General features: G+C 40.1%; 1 protein-coding gene across 1 annotated transcript in view; it reads left to right on the top strand.

Annotated features, from left to right (window-relative positions):
* The window catches only part of LOC129779029 (adenylate cyclase type 10-like), a 111,602-nt gene that overhangs the window by 45,428 nt on the left and 45,361 nt on the right, over nt 1–20,813 (top strand). Inside the window, exons 4-10 of the mRNA XM_055786266.1 lie at nt 4,644–5,069; nt 5,126–5,329; nt 5,381–5,600; nt 5,659–6,090; nt 6,149–6,434; nt 6,491–6,733; nt 6,827–7,095. Of these exons, the coding sequence (XP_055642241.1) occupies nt 4,644–5,069; nt 5,126–5,329; nt 5,381–5,600; nt 5,659–6,090; nt 6,149–6,434; nt 6,491–6,733; nt 6,827–7,095 (2,080 nt within the window). The remainder of the gene's footprint in view (nt 1–4,643; nt 5,070–5,125; nt 5,330–5,380; nt 5,601–5,658; nt 6,091–6,148; nt 6,435–6,490; nt 6,734–6,826; nt 7,096–20,813) is intronic.

Here is a 20,813-nt window from a genome sequence, read left to right as displayed (position 1 = left end):
ATACTGAGTTCACCAATACAACAAGTTCCAAGAATGGTTTTGGAAAATCTAAAAATAAAGACTATGAAAATGGAAAACCTGCTGCTTTTGCTTTTTGCTTTTGTATTATTGGAATCGTAATCCAATTCGGATTCTGATTTTGAAGAGTATATTCGCGTAGACGGCATTAAGCTTCGTGTGCTTTCATTGGGAGGCGAAAATAATTATGGATTTTCAGGTAGAATAAACATGCTTTCAAAATCAAAATTATGAATAAAAACATACTTTAACGTATCGAATACTTATTTAATGTGAAGAAATAAGAGTTTTTTTTTCTGAAAATGCTAAAACATATTGAACGAAAACTGTGTCTGAAGATTTTATTTTTATCGCAACAGTTTATTTTATTAGGCTCATTTAGCAATTCAGCTGTAACAGAGCCGAATTCATTCGTGTACATTTTTTATCTTAAGATAACTTTTGTTGTATATTACATTGTTACCATTTTGAGGCGTAAGAGTATCGCTATCTATCGATAAACATTTGTTCTTTATCTATAAAACAGTAGCCGTTCAGGCGCAAGAATTCCTATTCTATCGATGCACAACACATGTCGCCTAAGAATATTGCTATTGTTCGAATGTTAACAGTTGGGCTGTTCACAGCGGGACTGTTGATATGAGGCTTCCTTTGTTGCGTTATTATTAGTGCCAATTACCGATGTATGTGTCTGATGATGATTTTATATTATGTTAGTGATTATTTGTGGAACAAACAGGAAATGCATCGACAAATGGTTAAGTGAGTGTCAGGACTACTTGTGTTAGGTAATCAAACAATATGAAGTAGAAATTTTCATTCAAACTTTTATATTTTTACGCTGCATTTGGCCCTTCTGATCTGATAGAGAAAAAATTACCTTCCTAGCACTAATATCGCCACCAGACGTCGACACTGCACATTTGTCATCGCAAATATAAATAAATCAGACTATATAACGCACACCAACAAACCGCCGCATTCGTGAGACTGTAAACGTTTTTTTTATTACAGAGTCAGGGTGGTACTAAATCAGTTTTAAAAACGAATTCGCTATTACTTTGAGGTTTTGAAGTATATTTCAATAAACGTGAACAAAGGATATATTGCGCAACTGCGAACTGAATGCTATGTGTTTAGAAGCGACAATTGGCTTGAGAAACCGTTGATTGAGTGAACTAATGTCTTATAGGGACAATATGTAGTCAGACCGTTTGAAGTTCTCCAGAATTTGAAGAAAAAATCGCTTTATTGTCGAATTCATTCTATATGTTTGTAGATTTTCTGCTTGGGAAAGTTTGAAAAAGCAAGTGAATGACTCCGAGACACAAGCCCTACTTCTTTTGACGATATTTTCGGCCAATAGTTAGAATTTTATGGAAATAATATCTCTCAAAAACCTACGTACGCTATCATACTGAAATGTCTTCACATATTTCATTATGTCTGCAAAATGTCTTTACAAAATCAAATGTCTGCACATTGTACATTGTACCGTATGTCAAACTGACAATCAGAATTTTTCCAATTTTCACCACATATTTCAATGAAAAATGTTTTTATTTAGCCTCTAAAATATCAAACACAACAAATATGTTTCCAATTTGAGTTATTAGCTCAAGAGAAAGTCAGTGAAAAGAATTGAAAAAAAATGGAATGGAAAAAGGATCTAAAGTGTATTGTGAATAAGCCATGTCACACAGAGCGGAAGCAGAAAATAGTAATAAACCATCGATCGAATCCATATAAATTCAAGCATTTTTATTTTTTTTTGACGTAGGATTACGTCTTTCGGGAACATATTGGGGTACAAATTGAAAGTCGACAATCGAGCACATCGTGAAAATTGTCCAATTTCAAACGCTTATTGCTCAGTCATTTCATGATGGATTGATGAAATTTTCGCGTCAATCGATTTCGGCACTCTATAACAATTTTTTATATTGAAGAAAAAAAATATGTCATGAAACTAATCATCGAACAATTGAAAAATCTCATCCCCTATCCTAACGGAAATACCCACTTCTGATTGGTCGAAATTGCGACACATGCGACGGGTCCCTTACAGAGACATCAAAACCAAGCTGCCTGGGGGAAATCGTCATTGCAAATACATGAAATTAGGGGGAACTTTTGTTCCTACCGAAATGTATTCAATAACAGAGACATTAAAACAAATCTGCCTGGGGGGAATCGACATTGCAAATATATGCAAGTCGGGGGTATTTTTATATTGCAAGTAAGGTGAGTGATACGATTAATTCTAGTAAATAAAATTTAAATTTGGAACTTTAATGTTGGTCGCTTCGTGAAATTTCATATCAATGACCGATCGTGTACTGTGTAAAATTTAGCACAAGTGTAAGCGTAAAATTTTATATGGTAGCAGTTGTGTTAAAAATGACTTGATATATGAAACGATTTATATTGAAAAACCTTTAAAACTTCGAACAAATTGAGGATTTTTTATTACTAACTTCGTTGTGTGCGTAACACATGCGCTCTCCGTGTGTATACACAAGAAATTCCGGTACTTCGTATTATCGTCACCGGAGTCGAAATATAATAGATAGCATTTTTATTGTTCGCACTGGCATTCAAATATTATTTGTTTTGTTGTTGCCTTGTTGTATGCAGTGTTTTGTCATTTTTTAGTGCTACGAAAATGCGTATTTGGGATTTGGGGTATTGAGGGTAAACGCCACCGGAGCGCAATTTTCATTATGAATTGGTTTTTATTAATTAAATTTATTATGAGGTCAACGTAATGGGGACGTAGTCCCCATCAATCGAGGATAAGGAACAGAGGCGGCCCTAAGTCGCCGAGGTGACGCAATCCGAGTCGGCCGCCGACCCGCCGTCGGAAGCGGCTGCATTTCGCAAACAAACCTGTGTTCCATCGATTGCCCGGTTAGTTTGAAACATAGGAAGACGATCCTTTAGTTAGGTCCGACCGAGTGTTAGCGAGCGTCAGACGGCATACGTTTGCCCTGTTAAGTAATTGCTATCTATTGTATTTCGGCTCCGGTGACGCTATACGACGCTGTGCTCCCTTGGCCGAGTGGTTAGCGTCATAACTAACATGCCGGGTGTTAGGGTTCGATTCCCGTTCTGGTCGGGGGAATTTTTCGTCAAAGAAATTTCCTCCGACTTGCACTGTGATCACGCGTATTCTAGAGCTTGCCACTCAGAATGCATTCAAGGCGTGTTATTTGGAAATCTCAACTAAGTACAAATAAAAATGACGCAAGTAATACTACGTTGAGACGGCGAAGTTCCTCTAGGAACGTTAGTGCCATTGAAGAAGAAGAAGAAGACGCTATACGAAAGTACCGAAATATCCCTTACCTTCGATTCTACGTACTTTGGCGAGTGAACACGAGTGATGCCAGACAATTTTTATAAATATCTTCACAATCGAACTAATTGAACTCATCGAACAAAAATAAAAATTGAGTTGTTAAATTACTATTTCTGTTTTGTTCGATAAATCATATAACTTTATTCTAATTTACATAATGCATATAATGATAATCACTTTTGATGTTTTTTTTTCTATATTTATTGCAATGAGTTCAGAAAAACACGGTATTAAGTTAAGGGCTTTCCATTTACCATGTTCACAGAAAAAAACGATCTTCAATATCGTTGATCGTAACTTATCCTAAAGCATTCAGCAAATACAGCACATGAAAATGGAAATTGCCGTTGATTGAATGAATAACAAATATAAGCCACTTGAGAAAAAGAAACCAAATGCCACTGAGAAAAATATTTAATTTGCTGTATCGTCAATTTAGATGTTCGGTTGAAGATTTTCTGAGAAAAATATCGCATACATACAATTAATTACTAGACTAAATATCTCACAATTTAATTGTTTACAAAATGGAAGCATGTTATTATATCTGGCATCCTTGTGCTAGGTTGGTTTTATGTAGAATGGCTCGGTCCTCTGGCGCAAAAGTCGGCGATTTTAAAGGCTCACACAGAACCCCCATTCATTTTGCAACTGTAATTTGTAATAGTTTTCATAAATGACAAACATAAAGGGCAAACATAAAAAAAAATTGTTGACGGAATTTGAAAGAACAAATTTCACTCTATATAATATGTGATTTACAAAGATATGTTAATTTTCTGTATTTTAGTAAATTAAGCTTTTTTCTATCTTCTAATATAATCGATTTAGCATTAGGGTGACCATAAAAAAGCGTTGTTTTTTTGCTCTAACTTTTATATTTCAAATTCTACATCAAAACTGTCTTCGTACGACTTTTAGAGCTTATCAAGACCAACCGCCAATAAACTTTGTTCATGTTTGCCCCAGAAAGAATGACAAACAATATCAGAGAGCGTATTTTTTTGGGAAGAATCTTAATAACTTTGAGTGAAGTTGGGATATTGACAAGTTCTGCATCGCAAAATGTTGTATTAGTAAGCTCTAGAAGTCCTTCGAAGACAGTTTGTATGTAGAATTTGAAATGTAAAACTTAGAGCAAAAAAACAGTTTTTTTCATGGTGAAAAAAGGCTCTATATCGGTTATTTCAAGAGATAGGAAAAAACTTTGTTCTACAAAGATGTATACAACTTAAATATGCTCCCGTTGCTTACCCATTTCCAGGATTCACTGATCTATCCGAGAAATTCAATAAACCCGGAAAAGGTGGTGCATCGAAACTTTCGCAGGTCCTCAACTCCTACCTTGGAGCGATGGTTCAGGAGATCCTGTCGCACGGTGGAGATATTCTCAAATTCTCCGGAGATGCATTCCTGGTGCAGTTCAAGGTGACGTCGTCCGTTTCGCTCTCTGACGCTACACACCGGGCTATCGACACGGCGATAATAATTCAAAAATCGTTTGGGGTGTATAAGACCGAGGTTGGTGTTACGTTGCGCGTGAAAATAGCAATTGCTGCTGGAGAAGTTTGTTTTGCACTGATCGGTACGGAAAATTTTTCCCACTACGTCACAATCGGACAGCCTGTGTGGAAGGTGAAGATTGCGGAACGTATTGCCGAGGCTGGGGATATAATCGTAAACTATTTAGGTAAATGTAGAAAGGTCTTTTTTAAATATATTTTTCACTGTTGGTTCGATGTTCAGCTTGGAATTATATACATGAGAATGAGTATATTTCCGAATCTTGTGATGACAAGGTGCACTTCCGAATAAAAGGGTTCACCAGCTATTGGCGGTCAACGCAGCGGTTGAATATTTTTGACTCACTTCAAGACGAGCTTATGAAAAGTGACTCGGAGATTCTGATAGGAGATGATGAAATGAAGTGGGATAGTGAGACCCTAGGGAGTAAGTCATGTTTTCATATGGTTACAGTTAATTCCTCGGAAATGATTTCAGTTCGGCCCAGTTTGAAACACGTCGGAGCTAGGACAGATTCTTCAGCATTACGAAGATTTATGATCAAACCCATCCTGAACGCTATAGATACTAAGGAACCGTTGGAGTTTCTCACTGAGATGAGACAAATTGTGACAGTTTTTTTGAATATAGTGCTGAAACCGAAGGATGTTCAGGCCGTCGTCGAGGAAATCAATTCAATTTTCACTTCTTTGTGCAAGTGAGTAACGAGATATATCAAAATATATCCTGTTTTAATACTTGTTTTAATACCAAAGTCTGGTCGAGGGCTATGAAGGAACAGTTAACAAAATATCGTTATTCGATAAAGACGTGATGTTTCTAATTATCTTTGGTCTCCGCGGATACAAACATGATCTCGATAGTCAGATTGCTTTACGCTGCGCTGCCGAGATCCGTGAGCTTTACCAATCCAATTCAAGGGTTCTCTCGGCTTCGATTGGTGTTACCACCGGCATGACATACTGTGGCGTAGTTGGACATTTTGTTCGACGAGAGTATTCAGTAATCAGTGTCACTGTCAACAAAGCAGCCCGTCTGATGATGGCTTATCCCAACAAGGTGACCTGCGACAAAGACACGTTCATGATGAGCAAGTTGGATCCTGTACATTTCACGCTGCAGGAAGCCATCGAACTGAAGGGGCTGCAAAACGTGGGACCAATTTATGCATTCAAGGAGATCATTCCGTAGAACAATGTTAGCGAACCATATGAGTTGAGACGTAACCAATTTGTATTTTTGTAGAGAAAGAGAAATGTTGAAGCCAGTCGAATATGAATACCCGTTGGTAGGAAGGGACGAAATTCTTGAAGTATTTCAGGAAATGTTAGAAGATGGCATGTTTCTCACCGAACAAATGGAAACGGATGGTTTCAGCAAAATCCGCGGTTATACCAACCAAAATTGTCTGCTAATCAGAGGGGATGCTCAAATGGGGAAAACTCGTCTTCTGAATGAAATATTTCACAGCTCCTTGAAGAACAAGAAGATAAGCTCGTTGCGATTGACGCTTACTATGAAAGATGTGAAAGTGTGTTTTTCATAATTAAGCCGCGACTAATTTTAACTATTTGTGTGTTGTTTCAGAAACCTTTTTCCGCAGCAAATCTGTATCTGTCGAGACCGTTGGGCTTCACTGAAACTATTACCAGCATCACACGAGAAAATCGTATAAAGCAATATTTGAGCGAGTACAAGTTAAATCAACATTTATCTCTCCTCAACGAAATTCTTGAGGTGGAATTCCCAGAAACAGAAATTCTCCGGATGATGAACAAGACTGAACAGAAATCGATGCGAAGGAATTTGTTCGAATTGTTGTGCCAGAAGGTAATTTTAATGTAGACGTCATTCGCGCACCCGCTGTATCTGTCGCAGTGTACTCCAATAGTCTAACTTTCGGGCGTTTGATTCTCTTTCCAGGCCTTTCAAAATCTGTGGGTACTTGTCATCGACGACGTTGAGTTTATGGACGATGAATCATTGGAGCTGTTTGAAATTTTATGGAAAATGCCTCAGGTAATCGCAGTACTTGCGCTTGGCTATCAGCGCCGAATGGCGCTACAACGCATGAAATTATTCGATAATCCTCATGTTTGTCAGTTGAAACTGATGCCCGTCGATACGCTCTTGCATAATGCTGTCGCCTGTCAGTTTCTGAATGTGAATGCGATTCCACTGGATCTTGAGCGGTAAGCTTTTCAACTGCAATACGTAGCATTGATTGTGTTGATCTGTTATAATTGAATAGCTTTGAGAGTTTTTATCATGATACTATTTGACCCGGCAAACTTCGTCCCGCCCAACATTTCTTTTTTGTTATCAATACCTTCAAATATTCACGTTTTCTTACTATGAGCAAGTTCGTTGGTCCAATCGTAGAACTGTTCATTGATTGATCTTCTATTCGACCCCGTTGAATTTACCTTTTACTATAAAATTCCTAGTATTTCTAACAAAACTCATCATCAACTCATCTAATATCAGATTATTTCCGGACACAATTCTCGTTCAAGATTTTTCAACCCCTTGCAAATACCATGTTTCTCCGTTACATGAAATAAATGTTTTGTACAGAAAATATGATAGAATAAAGGCAGCCCTAAATCGGACAACTCCTTCCTCGAGTTCTGCTCTTATCAACCCATTCGGCGATACTTTTTTATTGGTATAGATAGAAGATGATAGGTGTGCGTTTCATCACATTAAAATCCATTTCCAGTTTTGAACAAAGGTCTATTTCGCTAGCGAAAACATCAAATGGACTAACAGCACTTGTCACTATGTAATTGTAGAACATATGGGAATTTAATTGTCCGAATTTTCCCTTTTTCCTTCAGAGTTTTCCGAAAATTTTCAATTGTCATGTTTGGTTGAAATATTTTTGGTTGAAATATGTGTAATATTTTTATGGGACCCCCTCCCCTTTCCAGAGGAGGGAGGGGTGTCAACCGTAACGTGGTTCCGTTTGCTTGATTAATTCTCGAGTAATGCAGAAATTTGAGTTTCAATTGTATGGCAGCCCCCCCTAAGAGAGGGGGGAGTAGTCTGAGTGGTGGAGAGTCTAACCACCATAGAATCATTTATTGCACCCTAAAACCTCCACATACCAAATTTGGTTTCATTTACTTGATTAATCCTCGAGTAGTGCAGAAATTTGTGTTTCATTTGTATGGCAGCCCCCCTTAGAGAGGGGGGTGGAGAGTCTAACCATCATAGACACATTTATTGCACCCTAAAACCTCAATATACGTAATTTGGTTTAATTTGCTTGATTAATTCTCGTGTAATACACAAATTTGTGTTTAATTTGTATGGCAGCCCCCCCCCTAAGAGAGGGAGGAGGAGTATCTAACTACCATAGAAACATTTATTGTACCCTAAAACTCCCACATACCAAATTTGGTTACATTTGCTTGATTGATTCTCGAGCAATGAAGAAATTTGTGTTTCATTTGTATGGCAGACCCCCCCCCCTAGGGAGGGGGGAGGGCTGTCATATATATTCATATATATATATATATATATATATATATATATATATATATATATATATTTAGATAGATAGATTAGATATTTTCAAAATATCACATGAATGGTGTCAAGCAAAATTCATAGTGGTTTCAGAGGCAGTGATGTTTTTAACCCTTTAACGGGTACTGGCAACTATATTGCCACCAACAAAAAATATTCTTCTCGCTGCACTTGGAATATTATTTTTATATTTTACTTGACTAAAATCTTTTAAAGGTATCTGACAATACTCCAATTTTTGTTTGGGCTGCTAAAAAGGTACGATATTAATTTGGGAGTCACTTTTATATATCAAAACTACGAATTTAGAGCGCCGGCGGATAATTCTGTTTAAATTCGTTGAAAATGCAACAAGTTGAATAGTTTTTCACTGTAAACGTACTATTTAGGGTCTACTGTGTAAGGCCATGTAGTTTTTCCTATAAAATAAATGGTGTATTTGATGAAAAATTCACATTTTTTTTTCTTTTGAAACTCTGTATAAAAAAACAGTTTTTTTCGCTGCACTAGAAATATTGTAAATCGCTGAATTCAAAACTGCACTAGAAATATTATTTCGATTTTTGTATAACTAAAGGCGCAATAAAGTGAAGTGTTTTTGGGGTTAACAGGCAGTGGCAACTATTTGCCACCAATTTTTTCAACTGTTTCAATAGTTAAAAAAAATTTCAAATGTAAATAGGGGAATCGCGGGTGATACAGTGGGGGTAATATGGACAGGTGGTTGATGTGTATAGTTACATTTTGAATTTCAAATTCCTGTTAATGTGAATACTTTCTACATGTTATTCTATAATATTTAAGCCGCCCTATGGCAAGGAATACTGATCGAAAGTGGAAAAGGGAAACAAAAACCGAAAATCATGAATGATTTCGCTTGTGGATGTAATTTTCGCTGTTTCGATATTAAGTATTTTAAGTGGTTTAATATCAAAATTCATTTCCCTGATAGTTACATTTCAGTTTGTGAATTAACAGAGAAGCAATATTAGGTATGTACGGAAAAATGAATTCATTTTTGAGTGGAAAATTTAAATTATTGATAAATATTGTTCCGGTGGTGTTACGGACAGATGTTTATTTATGCATAGATTGCAATAAAATAGGAAATTTCATAAGGAATAAGAGGAGACCAAATAAGATAAGGAAATAAGACCCGGCAGAGCGAGGGCATGAAAGAATAAGCCATAAAACTATAAAATTTAGGTATTCATTTATTACGGAAGAGTGCAATATAATAGAAATGATGTTCCGCCAATGGCCGAAGCAAGGAAAACAAAAACAGGGGAAAAACGTATTCCCCAAGAAGATTGTTTACATCTCCAGATAGTATAGGGAAAGAAAAACAATGAGGTAGATTTTAGGCCTGATGAGCAGGCATAATATTTCTATAATAATATTTCTTTTCTCTTCTTTAGTTTTTAGTACCTGTAGTTTAGGTAAAGCGGAATCCTTTCTCCTTTTTATGAGTAAGAAAATCATGTATATATATATAGGAGTCTCGTTTGTGCAGTCGTCGAGTGCGGACGTCTTTTCTCGGTCACTCAGTGTTCGGTTTATTTAATTTTCTTGGCTATCAAAGCGTGATTTGTCCATCACCATTGGGTCGAATTCTTCTGAATCTATAAACATGGCATATGACCTCACAAGACACATTGACTGGAAAAAATATGCGGACGCGATTGCTCTAGCCATCAATTCCAGAGATGGTTTACCTCCATTGGAGGAGTATAACTTCCTTTCTCGTTTGATCTATGACAGCGTGGTTCGCGCTCAAACGAAACCCATCCCAGGTTCCACCATTTCCCGAAGGCCTCCCAATCTATGGTGGGATAGCCAATGTTCCAAGCTTTATGTAGAAAAATCTAATGCATTTAAAGCTTTTCGGAAACGTGGAACCCCTGACAATTTTCAAACGTATTTAGCCCTTGAAGATCAATTTAAAAACTTAATCAAAGGGAAAAAAACGTGCTTATTGGCGAAATTTCGTGGGAGGTTTGTCACGAGAAACGTCAATGAAAAAATTATGGAAAGTGGCTCGAAACATGAGAAATCGCTCTTCAACGAATGAAAGCGAAGAATATTCACATCGATGGATTTTTAATTTTGCACGGAAGGTTTGTCCTGATTCCGCTCCTGTGCAAAAAATTGTTCGAGATATACCACAAGGTAGGTGCGATCTTGATTCCGAGTTTTCGATGGTAGAATTCTCTCTTTCTCTCCCTGATGTGGCGAAACATCGCTTGTTGAATTTATTCAATCGGTTTCTGGAGAATAATATTGTTCCAGATGATTGGAGACAAGTACGAGTTATAGCTATTCAAAAACCCGGAAAACCCGCGTCCGACTTCAATTCGTACCGCCCAATAGCAATGCTGTCTTGTATACGGAAATTGTTGGAGAAAATGATCTTGTTTCGCCTTGATCGATGGGTTGAAACGAATGGCCTACTCTCAGATACACAATATGGGTTCCGCAGGGGCAAGGGGACGAATGATTGTCTTGCGTTGCTTTCTTCAGAAATTCAAATGGCTTACGCCGAAAAAAAACAAATGGCTTCAGTATTCTTGGACATAAAGGGGGCCTTCGATTCTGTTTCAATAGAGGTTTTGTCGGACAAATTACACTCTCGGGGTCTGCCACCTCTATTGAATAATATGTTATATAACTTGCTTTGTGAGAAACATTTGAACTTTTCTCACGGAGATTCGGCAGTAAGTCGGGTCTCTTACATGGGCCTCCCCCAGGGCTCATGTTTAAGCCCCCTTTTGTACAACTTCTATGTAAGCGACATCGACAATTGCCTTACACAAAATTGCAGCCTAAGACAACTTGCAGATGATGGAGTGGTGTCTGTCGTAGGATCAAACGAATCCGACCTGCAAGGACCCTTACAAGATACTTTGAACAATTTTTCAACCTGGGCCATTGGGCTAGGGATCGAATTCTCCACGGAGAAAACAGAGATGGTGGTTTTTTCTAGGAAGCATAGACCAGCAAAACCAAAGCTTCAACTTTTGGGTAAACCGATCACTCATGCTATGTCATTCAAGTATCTTGGGGTCTGGTTCGACTCCAAATGTACTTGGGGGGCCCATATTAGGTATCTGAGTAAAAAACGCCAACAAAGAATAAACTTTCTCCGTACAATTACCGGCACCTGGTGGGGAGCCCATCCCGAAGATCTTATAATGTTGTATCGAACAACTATTCTCTCAGTGATGGAGTATGGCAGTTTCTGTTTTCAATCAGCTGCCAAAACACACCTCATTAAACTCGAGCGAATTCAGTATCTTTGTCTCCGTATCGCGTTGGGATGTATGCCCTCAACGCATACCATGAGTCTCGAGGTTTTGGCAGGCCTACTCCTACTAAAAGATCGCTTCAAATTATTATCTCTTCGGTTCTTCATCCGGTGTAAGGTCATGAACCCATTGGTGATCGGAAATTTTGAGCAGCTGATCGAGCAAAATTTTCACTCCGGATTCATGAGTTCACATCATGAATTCATCTCCATGCAGGTTCATCCTTCTTCGTATATTCCCAACCGTGTTTGTTTCCCTGACTACATCAATTCCTCTGTGCATTTTGATCTGTCCATGAAGCAAGATATCCATGGATATTCAGATTACCAACGATCGAGGATCGCTCCAACGATCTTCGATGAAAAGTATGGGGGTATCAATTGTGATAATATGTACTTTACTGATGGGTCCACTATAAACGAGTCCACAGGATTTGGAGTGTTCAACGAATTTTTTAGCACCTCACACAGTCTTCAGAATCCTTGCTCAGTGTATATTGCTGAATTGGCAGCAATTCATTGGGCGCTGGACAGCGTCGCCTCACGACCTGTTGAACACTATTACATTGTAACGGATAGTCTTAGCTCTGTCGAAGCTATCCGTTCAGCGAGGCCGGAAAAGCACTCGCCGTACTTCCTTGAGAGAATACGAGAAATTTTGAGTGCTTTATCCAGACGCTGTTATGTCATTACCTTTATCTGGGTCCCTTCACATTGCTCCATTCCGGGTAATGAGAGGGCTGACTCATTAGCAAAGGTAGGTGCAATTGAAGGCGATATTTATCAGCGTCAAATCGCCTTCAATGAATTTTATTATTTAGTCCGCAAAAATACCATCGCAAACTGGCAACGCAAGTGGAATGAAGATGAATTGAGCCGGTGGTTTCACTCGATTATCCCTAAGGTTAGCCTCAAACCGTGGTTCAAAAGTCTAGACTTGAGTCGGGACTTTATTCGCACCTTCTCCCGACTCATGTCCAATCACTGTTCGTTAGATGCACTACTCTTTCGTTTCAATCTTGCCAGCAGCAATCTCTGCGTTTGTGGTCAAGGTTATCACGACATCGAGCACATTGTTTGGTCGTGCGAGGTGTATCTGGTCGCCAAATCGAATTTAGAAAACTCCCTTCGGGCCCGAGGAAGACAGCCCAATGTGCCGGTGAGAGATGTGTTGGCTCGGTTAGACCTTGATTACATGTCCCATATATATGTTTTTCTTAAAGCTATAGATCTTCGTGTGTGATTGTCCCTACATCCTTATACCCTCCTTTCCTTCCTTTGCGGGTAATTCGTCCCCTTGCTATAAATAGTAGAATAAGTTGAAATGTAAATACACTATAGATATACGAATAGATTTATGAAATGAGTGTTCATCAACATTGTTACAATTTCCTTATATCCCATCCTTCTCCTAAAAATATGTCACCCTCCTAAACTCGAGTACACCGCGAGTAATCGGTTTTCCACCTTACTAACCATAGATGTAAGAAAATTGTTTATATATATATATATAGTTTTAAAATTATATTTAAGAATTCGGCTCCTTTAAACTTAAGTAACTGAGCCTGTAAAAATAAACGAAATAATAAAAAAAAAAGCGTGATTTGGAGACAGCCTCCGGAATAATGATGTGTTGTGTTATTTTCATTGAGGAATATGATTGTTTAGTGAAATAAAACTAATTAGGTGTCGATTGAACATGATCAGCTGTGGAGTGTGATTTGCGATAGCGTAGAAATGACGCCATTTTTATTTTTGTGCTGAAATTTGTGTAACAGTCGTGTATGTGATATAGAATAAAGTTCTCATACTCCCAAATATATGTCTTCCTAAAAGCTATCAATCTTCGTGTGTGATTGTCCTTATATCCTTATATTCTCCTTTTCCTTTCCCTTCGCGAGAAATCAAATCAACAATCTAACAATAGAATAAGGTGAAATGTAAATACATGTTAGATATAAGATAGGCTTAAGAATTGAGTATGATGAATGTGAGTGCGAATGTGAGTGTGAACATTGTCAACATATCCTTATATCCCATCCTTTTCCTGAAACAAAATGTCACCCTTCTAAACTCGAGCAAGCCGCGAGTAATCGGTTCTCTACTTCATTAACATTAGAATTAATAAAAAATGTTTATATATACTTGTAACTATACAAATAGTAGTTTGGCTCCTTTAAACTTATGTAACTGAGCCTGTAAAAATAAACGATTTAATAAAAAAAAAAAGTTCTCATACGCTAAGTGCCGCGTAATGCAGCCTTCATCGATAAGAAATGCTCGAGTTTGTTTGCCATTGTTTCGCGATCCGGTGCAACCCGATGGCCGGTTGTGAGTTGTGAGAGTATGACCGGTATCATTGTGAGTTGTGAGAGGTCATACGAAAAGAGTATAGAGGAGAATTTTGAGTAACATAATGAAGAGAAAATTAGGAGTGGATGAAGTTCCTAATTGAGGGGGTTAGAATGCAAGGGGTGTGGGTGACTTGATCGGTTTCTCTTCGTCGATTTTTTCTTTGATTAATAGCTCGGCTGCAAAAACGTTCCAATTTGAGTTTGCTATAGAATCCGATAGATTACGTTCTGACCTACCTTTCCCATTGTGAAATACAGCTGGGAATGAGTTTGCTGCTGAGTTGTGCCCAAAAGAGAGGGTCGATGTGGAGAGGTCGGTCGATTCACTTGCACCCCTTTCATTCTAAGCCCCTCAATTCTAAGTGTGTGTACAACATTGTGGTGACCGTGAACTGTATCGTGGTGGTGGTATCACTACAAATGAGATCCTGCATTGCATTGGGCGAGCTACGACGTGAGCTAAGTATTCTTAGTTTCTCTTCCCCCACACATCATATGATTTTTAGTTTCGCTTCCTGCGGATCCATAGTGGAATAGGTGTTTTTTCATTCAATAATCCCTTGTTGCGGCTAGTATTGATATTCGTATGGTATAACATCTTCCGTTCCAGAGCTAGATTACAAATTCGGTTTGTGTCTACAGAATAGGATTTTGGATAACAGCTTCAACTGTTGAAATTCTAATGGCGGTGACGTTTTGCGGTTTGAGATGCAGATTTAGATTTAGATTCAAAATATTGTATTTATTTCACAATTTTTTTTATCTTAACCCCGGACTTTAATTTAATTTTTTTTTCAAAATTTTACACATTAAATTCGTTTAACATGGGAAATAAACGCTTGTTATATATATGTATGTGTGTGTGTATATATATATATTTTTTTTTGACGTAGGACTACGTCTAACCGGAAGATATAGGGTGTGAAATGAAAATCTAGGCACTGAACAAGTAGGAAAAAATGCAAGATTTGGAACGCTTATAACTCGAGCATTTCTCAATAGATCGCAAAGGTTTTTGCATCAATTGATAGGAAATATATCTACGCATCTATCATAACGAATAACATTTCATTTTTCTTGAGATAAATAATTGAATAATTGTGAAATAACAAGCATTGTCCAAATGCACTATGTGCCCATTTTTGATTGGTCCATTTTATGCTCCTCAAATCGTACCGACCAAAACGGGCAATCAGAGCAGCAGCGAAATAGAACGAAGCGCGATTGGAAAGGAAAAAGAAAAAAAATGAACGAAACATTGGTCGCAGTCTCAAACATGCGTAATTCTCGAGCCAGCCAGTCAGCTTAAAAATCCCCGCTCCGTTGCCGTAACGATCATTCTTTGTGTGGACACCGACTGGACAACATCGTTGCTGGACGAGCTGGACGGCGAGGGATCGAGTGCCTTTTTCATGGCAAGAGGGTGGAGGTGGTAGCGCTGGAGTAGAGTAGAGTAGAGTTTTCAAAGGGCCTTTCTCAAGGCTAGAGACGAATGAACTGAAAAAGTTTAAAGTCTCTATAATACAATACCTTCCTACCTTCCGTAACGATCATTCTCATCCAAACCGTACACCACATCGTTTCGCATCACATCACATCAACAAACCAACACAAGCAGCCATGTCTGGACATGGCAAAGGAGGAAAAGTGAAGGGAAAGGCAAAATCCCGCTCGAACAGTGTTGGTCTCCAGTTTCCCGTATGTGTATCCGCCAATTGCTCCGCAAGGGTAGCTTGGCCGAGCGCGTTAGTACCAGTGCACCAGTTCACCTAGCCGGCGTTATATAGTTTCAGCCGCCGAAGTGATCGAGTTGGCTGGCAAAGCTGCTCGCGACGATAAGAAAACCCGCATTAGGAACAGACCACATTTGGTTCGGTGGACATCAAGAAAACAACAGGCAGTTGCAGCGAGTGGCGAGTGGCAAACGCAATCGCATAACGACAGCAGGTAGCGGAAGAAAAAAGTTTGTTCTTTATGCAAACTGCTTTGGTGGCAAATCCAGAACAAGGCGGCATCGAGGGCGTTCGAAATGGTTTTTTATTCAAAACCACGAGTACTAAGTTTTCTAAATTGGAACCATTCCATAAAACACGGCGCTTATACCTTTCAAAAAAGAGTTTACGAAATACAGTTCAATGCATTCTAAAATATTACCCAAAATAATAATTAGACACAAATTGATTTTTTCATAATTTGTTTGCCAGAATATGATGAGTTTGAGAATTTGGCAGTTGTGCTGAGCTTATTGATGGTTGGAGACTTTCTCGATTATTCAATTTTCACCAATTCTTAAATTGCTTCTAGATTGAAACTACACTAATTTACATTTAGTTCGACATTTAGCTAATTGGACGGACCTGTAATGCGACATATTTAGTTGGACATTTTTGTAAACATGTAGTTCGGGGTCCAAGTTATGACCCAACATGTCCCAAGCTGGATGGGAAGAAATTTTCCAACTGTGAAAGCTGTACCACTGTCATCGCAAATGTTCAGTTACAGGTTGAAATCGCATCCAATGCGTTACTGAGTGGTGCTTCGGCATATCGCATTAAATGTAATTTACAGTACAACATGTCCCAAGCTGAATGGGAAGAAATTTTCCAACTGTTAATCCTGTGGCGAGTGACAAACGCAATCGCTAAACAGGAAGGTTTAGCCGAACAAGATGGGTATATCGAGTGATAACAAAACAATAAACTCTTTAGATTAAAGATGATTTTGTGGTCCTGAAAAGGACTCTTTTTAGTGTTTGCTTCCGAATCAGCAGTCGGAAAACGCTCTTTATTTGGAGCTGGTATACTTCTTCACCGCTTTGGTACCTTCGGAAACCGCATGCAAGTTCACCGGGCAGCAACAGACTGATTGTGATCTGAATTTCCTACGCCGTTATGGTTGACCGCTTATTGTAGTGGGTCAGACCCGGGGCTTCCGCTACGATACGCTCAAAGATGCATTGACGAAGCTCAAGACGCTCATCGCCTTCGATGAGAAACCAGTGTCGGAATGATCCTGATTCAGCACCTTATAATGTAGATAGCATATGATTCATTCTCCTCCCTATTGTCGGTTTCCGAGATATTCTTCTGCGCCGTGCCGAACTTTTTGGCGGCTTTTCCATTATTCCACTAGTCTTCGGTACATTCGTGTTTGTTAGGAACAACTGCATGTGAATCCAACGAGCGAACAAATCGTAATGAATGTATTTTTTGCCATCGCTGCCTTTTAACGCACATCACATCGCATCAACGGATTGGTGCCGGAGCACCAGTATACCTAATAGCGGTTATAGAATTTCGGCCGCCGGAGTGCTCGAGTTGGCTTGCAAAGCTGCTCACGACAATAAGAAAACCCGCCTACAGAATAGAGCACATTCGGTTCGGTGGCAACAACTAGTTTCAGCGAGTGGCAAACGCAATCGCAGCAGGTAGAAGAAGGAAAAAGTTTGTTTATACAGACTGCTTTGGTGGCAAAACCAGCCACCGTAAAACACGGCGCTTTTCAGGGCCATTAAACCTTTCAAAGAAGAGTTATTAAAAGTTTTTCATAATACATTTCACAATGCATTCTAAAGTGACATAATATGACATATAATATAAACCGATTTATTTTGTTTATGCTCGTTCTTGAGCTTATTGGAGGCTGAGGTCTTTTAAATTGCTCATTTCACAAACCCATACATGGTTTCCGAATTAAAAGTGGCTTCAAATTACAACACATTGTATGCAGGATGGCATTAACGAAATTTCTCGGTAGCAAGAACTGCTTTCTTTGGTTGATAACTGATGTTGAAAATTGACGGACGTTACATCTGCATTGTATAGAAAAATAACTAAGGAGCAACATGATGAGCTATGTGTTTCCTGCTGCTATGTTCTTATTTTAAAGGACTTTAATCCGAAGGTCATCCGTCCCTGTATTTACTGTTGGTTTTTCAGAACGCTTATAGCTCGTTTATTTCTCGACAGATCGTAGAGTTCGTCTCCAAAACCTCAGTTCTGTTTCATTTTTATTTATTTTGTTTGCGGAGACTACAAATCTTACAATTCATTCGTCTCCGAAACCACAGTTTAAGGTACGATAATATGCTCAATAGTGAAATATATGATAGTGAATGAGCTGATGATCACCAATGTATTCTCTATCACAGCCATCATTTTGATTGTACGATATGTGCATACGCCGAAAGATGCCCGACGTTGAACATTTAATAAGTACAAAGCCTTCAGAAAAAAATCAAGAATCATTTTGTAAAAAAAAACGCAAAAACACAACACCAAAGGTTCTTTTCAGAACCCCTAACATGTTCATAAAGAGTAAACAGTAAACTATTCCATTTTTCAGGTAGATAGGTAGGTATTCACGAAGGAGAAGAAAATAAAACAATATATTTGAAATATATATTTAGCAAAAGCTGTCCCCTTTGTATAGTCCTACGTCATCCCGGTTATGTCCCCGACATTACCCACCCGTCTTTTTTTTAAAGAGGTGAGGAACGCTCTACAAGCCTTACCTGGGAAGGGTTAACCCAGACGTCGAGTGGGGATCGCACCCACAAAAACCAAGCCCTCTACTCGTTGCCTTATTCCCCCTGGGACCACATCTAGGCGACTACTTCAGGGGGCGGCTGTGCTCATGCACTTCTCGAGTTTTCAACGCTAACTAGCGTTGTCCTTCCCTTTTTCTCAATATTTTTTCTCTTTATTCGTTATTAATTCCACTGCGCTGATGTCCTCTTCGCAGGCATCCATTTACCCGTCGAGACGTGAACCGATTAGGAATTGCCCTCCAACTTGACGCGCAACCCGTCACAGCCACCCTCGCGGGGTTTCTCACCTGTCGAGACGTGAACCGATTAGGAAGCGCCCTCCAACTTGACGCGCGCCCCGTCACAGTGACCCTCGCAGGATTTCTCTTCCCAGCGGAGCGCCGATTAGGTAGTGCCCTCCAACATGACGCGCACTCCGTCACAGCTACTCTCGTGGGGTATGCACCATTTTGATCATGGCTTCATCCTTGATGCTCGTTCCTTCGAAATGTTCGCGGTGTTCCTCCATCCAGGCCACGATCAGGCGTTGTCAGGCAGGCCTTTTGCTGTTCTCCGCGGCAGTATCCGTTTACCTGTCGAGACGTGCACCGATTAGGAAGCGCCCTCCAACTTGACGCGCGCCCCGTCACAGTCACCCTCGCAGGATTCCTCTTCCCAGCGGAGAGCCGATTAGGTGGTGCCCTCCAACACAACGCGCACCCCGTCACAGCTACTCTCGTGAGGTACCATCTCTTGCAACAGCCGTCGCCGTTGTTCACCTTTCACCGTCGGACGTTGTCAGCACTTTGGTCAGCCCTCCACCTTCGCTGCAGCTCCGACATGATTTGTGTGATTGCACTGCTCACGGCATTCCAGATCATCTCGTCGCGACACATCTCCTCCACAATATTCTCGACATGAAGTGCAGGCAGCCCCTCGCGCCTTTCGGTGAACCTGGGACAGACAAAAACGCTCCGGTGTTTCCTCCATATCTCCACACTCCGGACAGAGGGGTGAAACTGCGTGCTCGAACCGGTGTAGATATTGCCTGAAACAGCCATGCCCAGACAGAAACTGCGTCAAGTAAAAGTTAACTTCACCGTGTTTCCTGTTCAACCAGGTCGAAAGTACCGGTATCAGCCTGTACGTCCATCTACCATTTTCTGCCGTATCCCATTCATACTGCCATTTGTCCAACGACTCCGCTCTCATCAATTTCCGGATACCTCTGCTTTCCCGTCGCTTGTAGCACTCGCTATCTTCCGCCAGAGTGATGCAGATGGGAATCATTCCGGCGATTACACACACAGCTTCTGTCGAAATGGTCCTATAAGCACTTACGACTCGCATGGCCATGAGTCGGAATGTGCTGTTCAGCTTCCTCCGATTTCGGTGGGTTTCCAGAGCCGCCAGAGGTATGGTGGCCCTGCCAACCAGGCAGGGCCACCATACCTCAGTATCGACGAAGATACACTTGCCAAGAGACGCCTCTTGCTGCTGCTTGGGCCAAAGCTATTTGGCATGATCCTCGCCACCACGTTGATGGCCTTTGACGCCTTCCCACATGCATAGTCGACGTGCTGGTTGAAGTTCAGCCGGTCGTCGATCATGCCTCCGAGGTACTTCACCGCCCGCTTCGAAACGATGGTATGTCCTCCGACAGATACCTCTGCCCGCAGAACTGCCTTACGATTGCTCACTAACAGCACCTCGGTTTTGTGATGTGCCATCTGGAGCTTTACGCTGTCCATCCAACTACCGATCATGTCTACAGCCTCAGTCGCCAACATTTCCACCTCCTGAAGCGTCTCGCCGATTACCGTTGTTACGATGTCGTCCGCGAAGCCCACGATCTCCACACCTCTGGGTAGCTTCAGCCTTAGAACACCGTCGTACATCGTGTTCCAAAGCGTAGGACCTAGGATGGAACCTTGTGGAACTCCCGCCGAGATATTCTTCACTATCTGTCCCCTGTCTGTGTTGTATACCAGGATCCGATTCTGGAAATAACTCCTCAGTATCCTGTACAGGTAGCTAGGGACCTTCAATCTGTGTAGCGCCTCGGCGATGGCCTCCCAGCTGGCACTATTGAAGGCGTTCTTCACGTCAATCAAAATCACCGCGCAGTAACGGTCGCCTCTTCGTTTTTGTTTAAGCGAGACCTGAGCTTTCTCGATAACTGTCCGAATA

This window comes from Toxorhynchites rutilus, chromosome 3 (assembly GCF_029784135.1).
Source record: "Toxorhynchites rutilus septentrionalis strain SRP chromosome 3, ASM2978413v1, whole genome shotgun sequence".
NCBI lineage: Eukaryota > Metazoa > Arthropoda > Insecta > Diptera > Culicidae > Toxorhynchites > Toxorhynchites rutilus.
The sequence above is the reverse complement of the archived record's forward strand: the minus strand, read 5'-3'. Positions and strand labels throughout refer to the sequence as shown.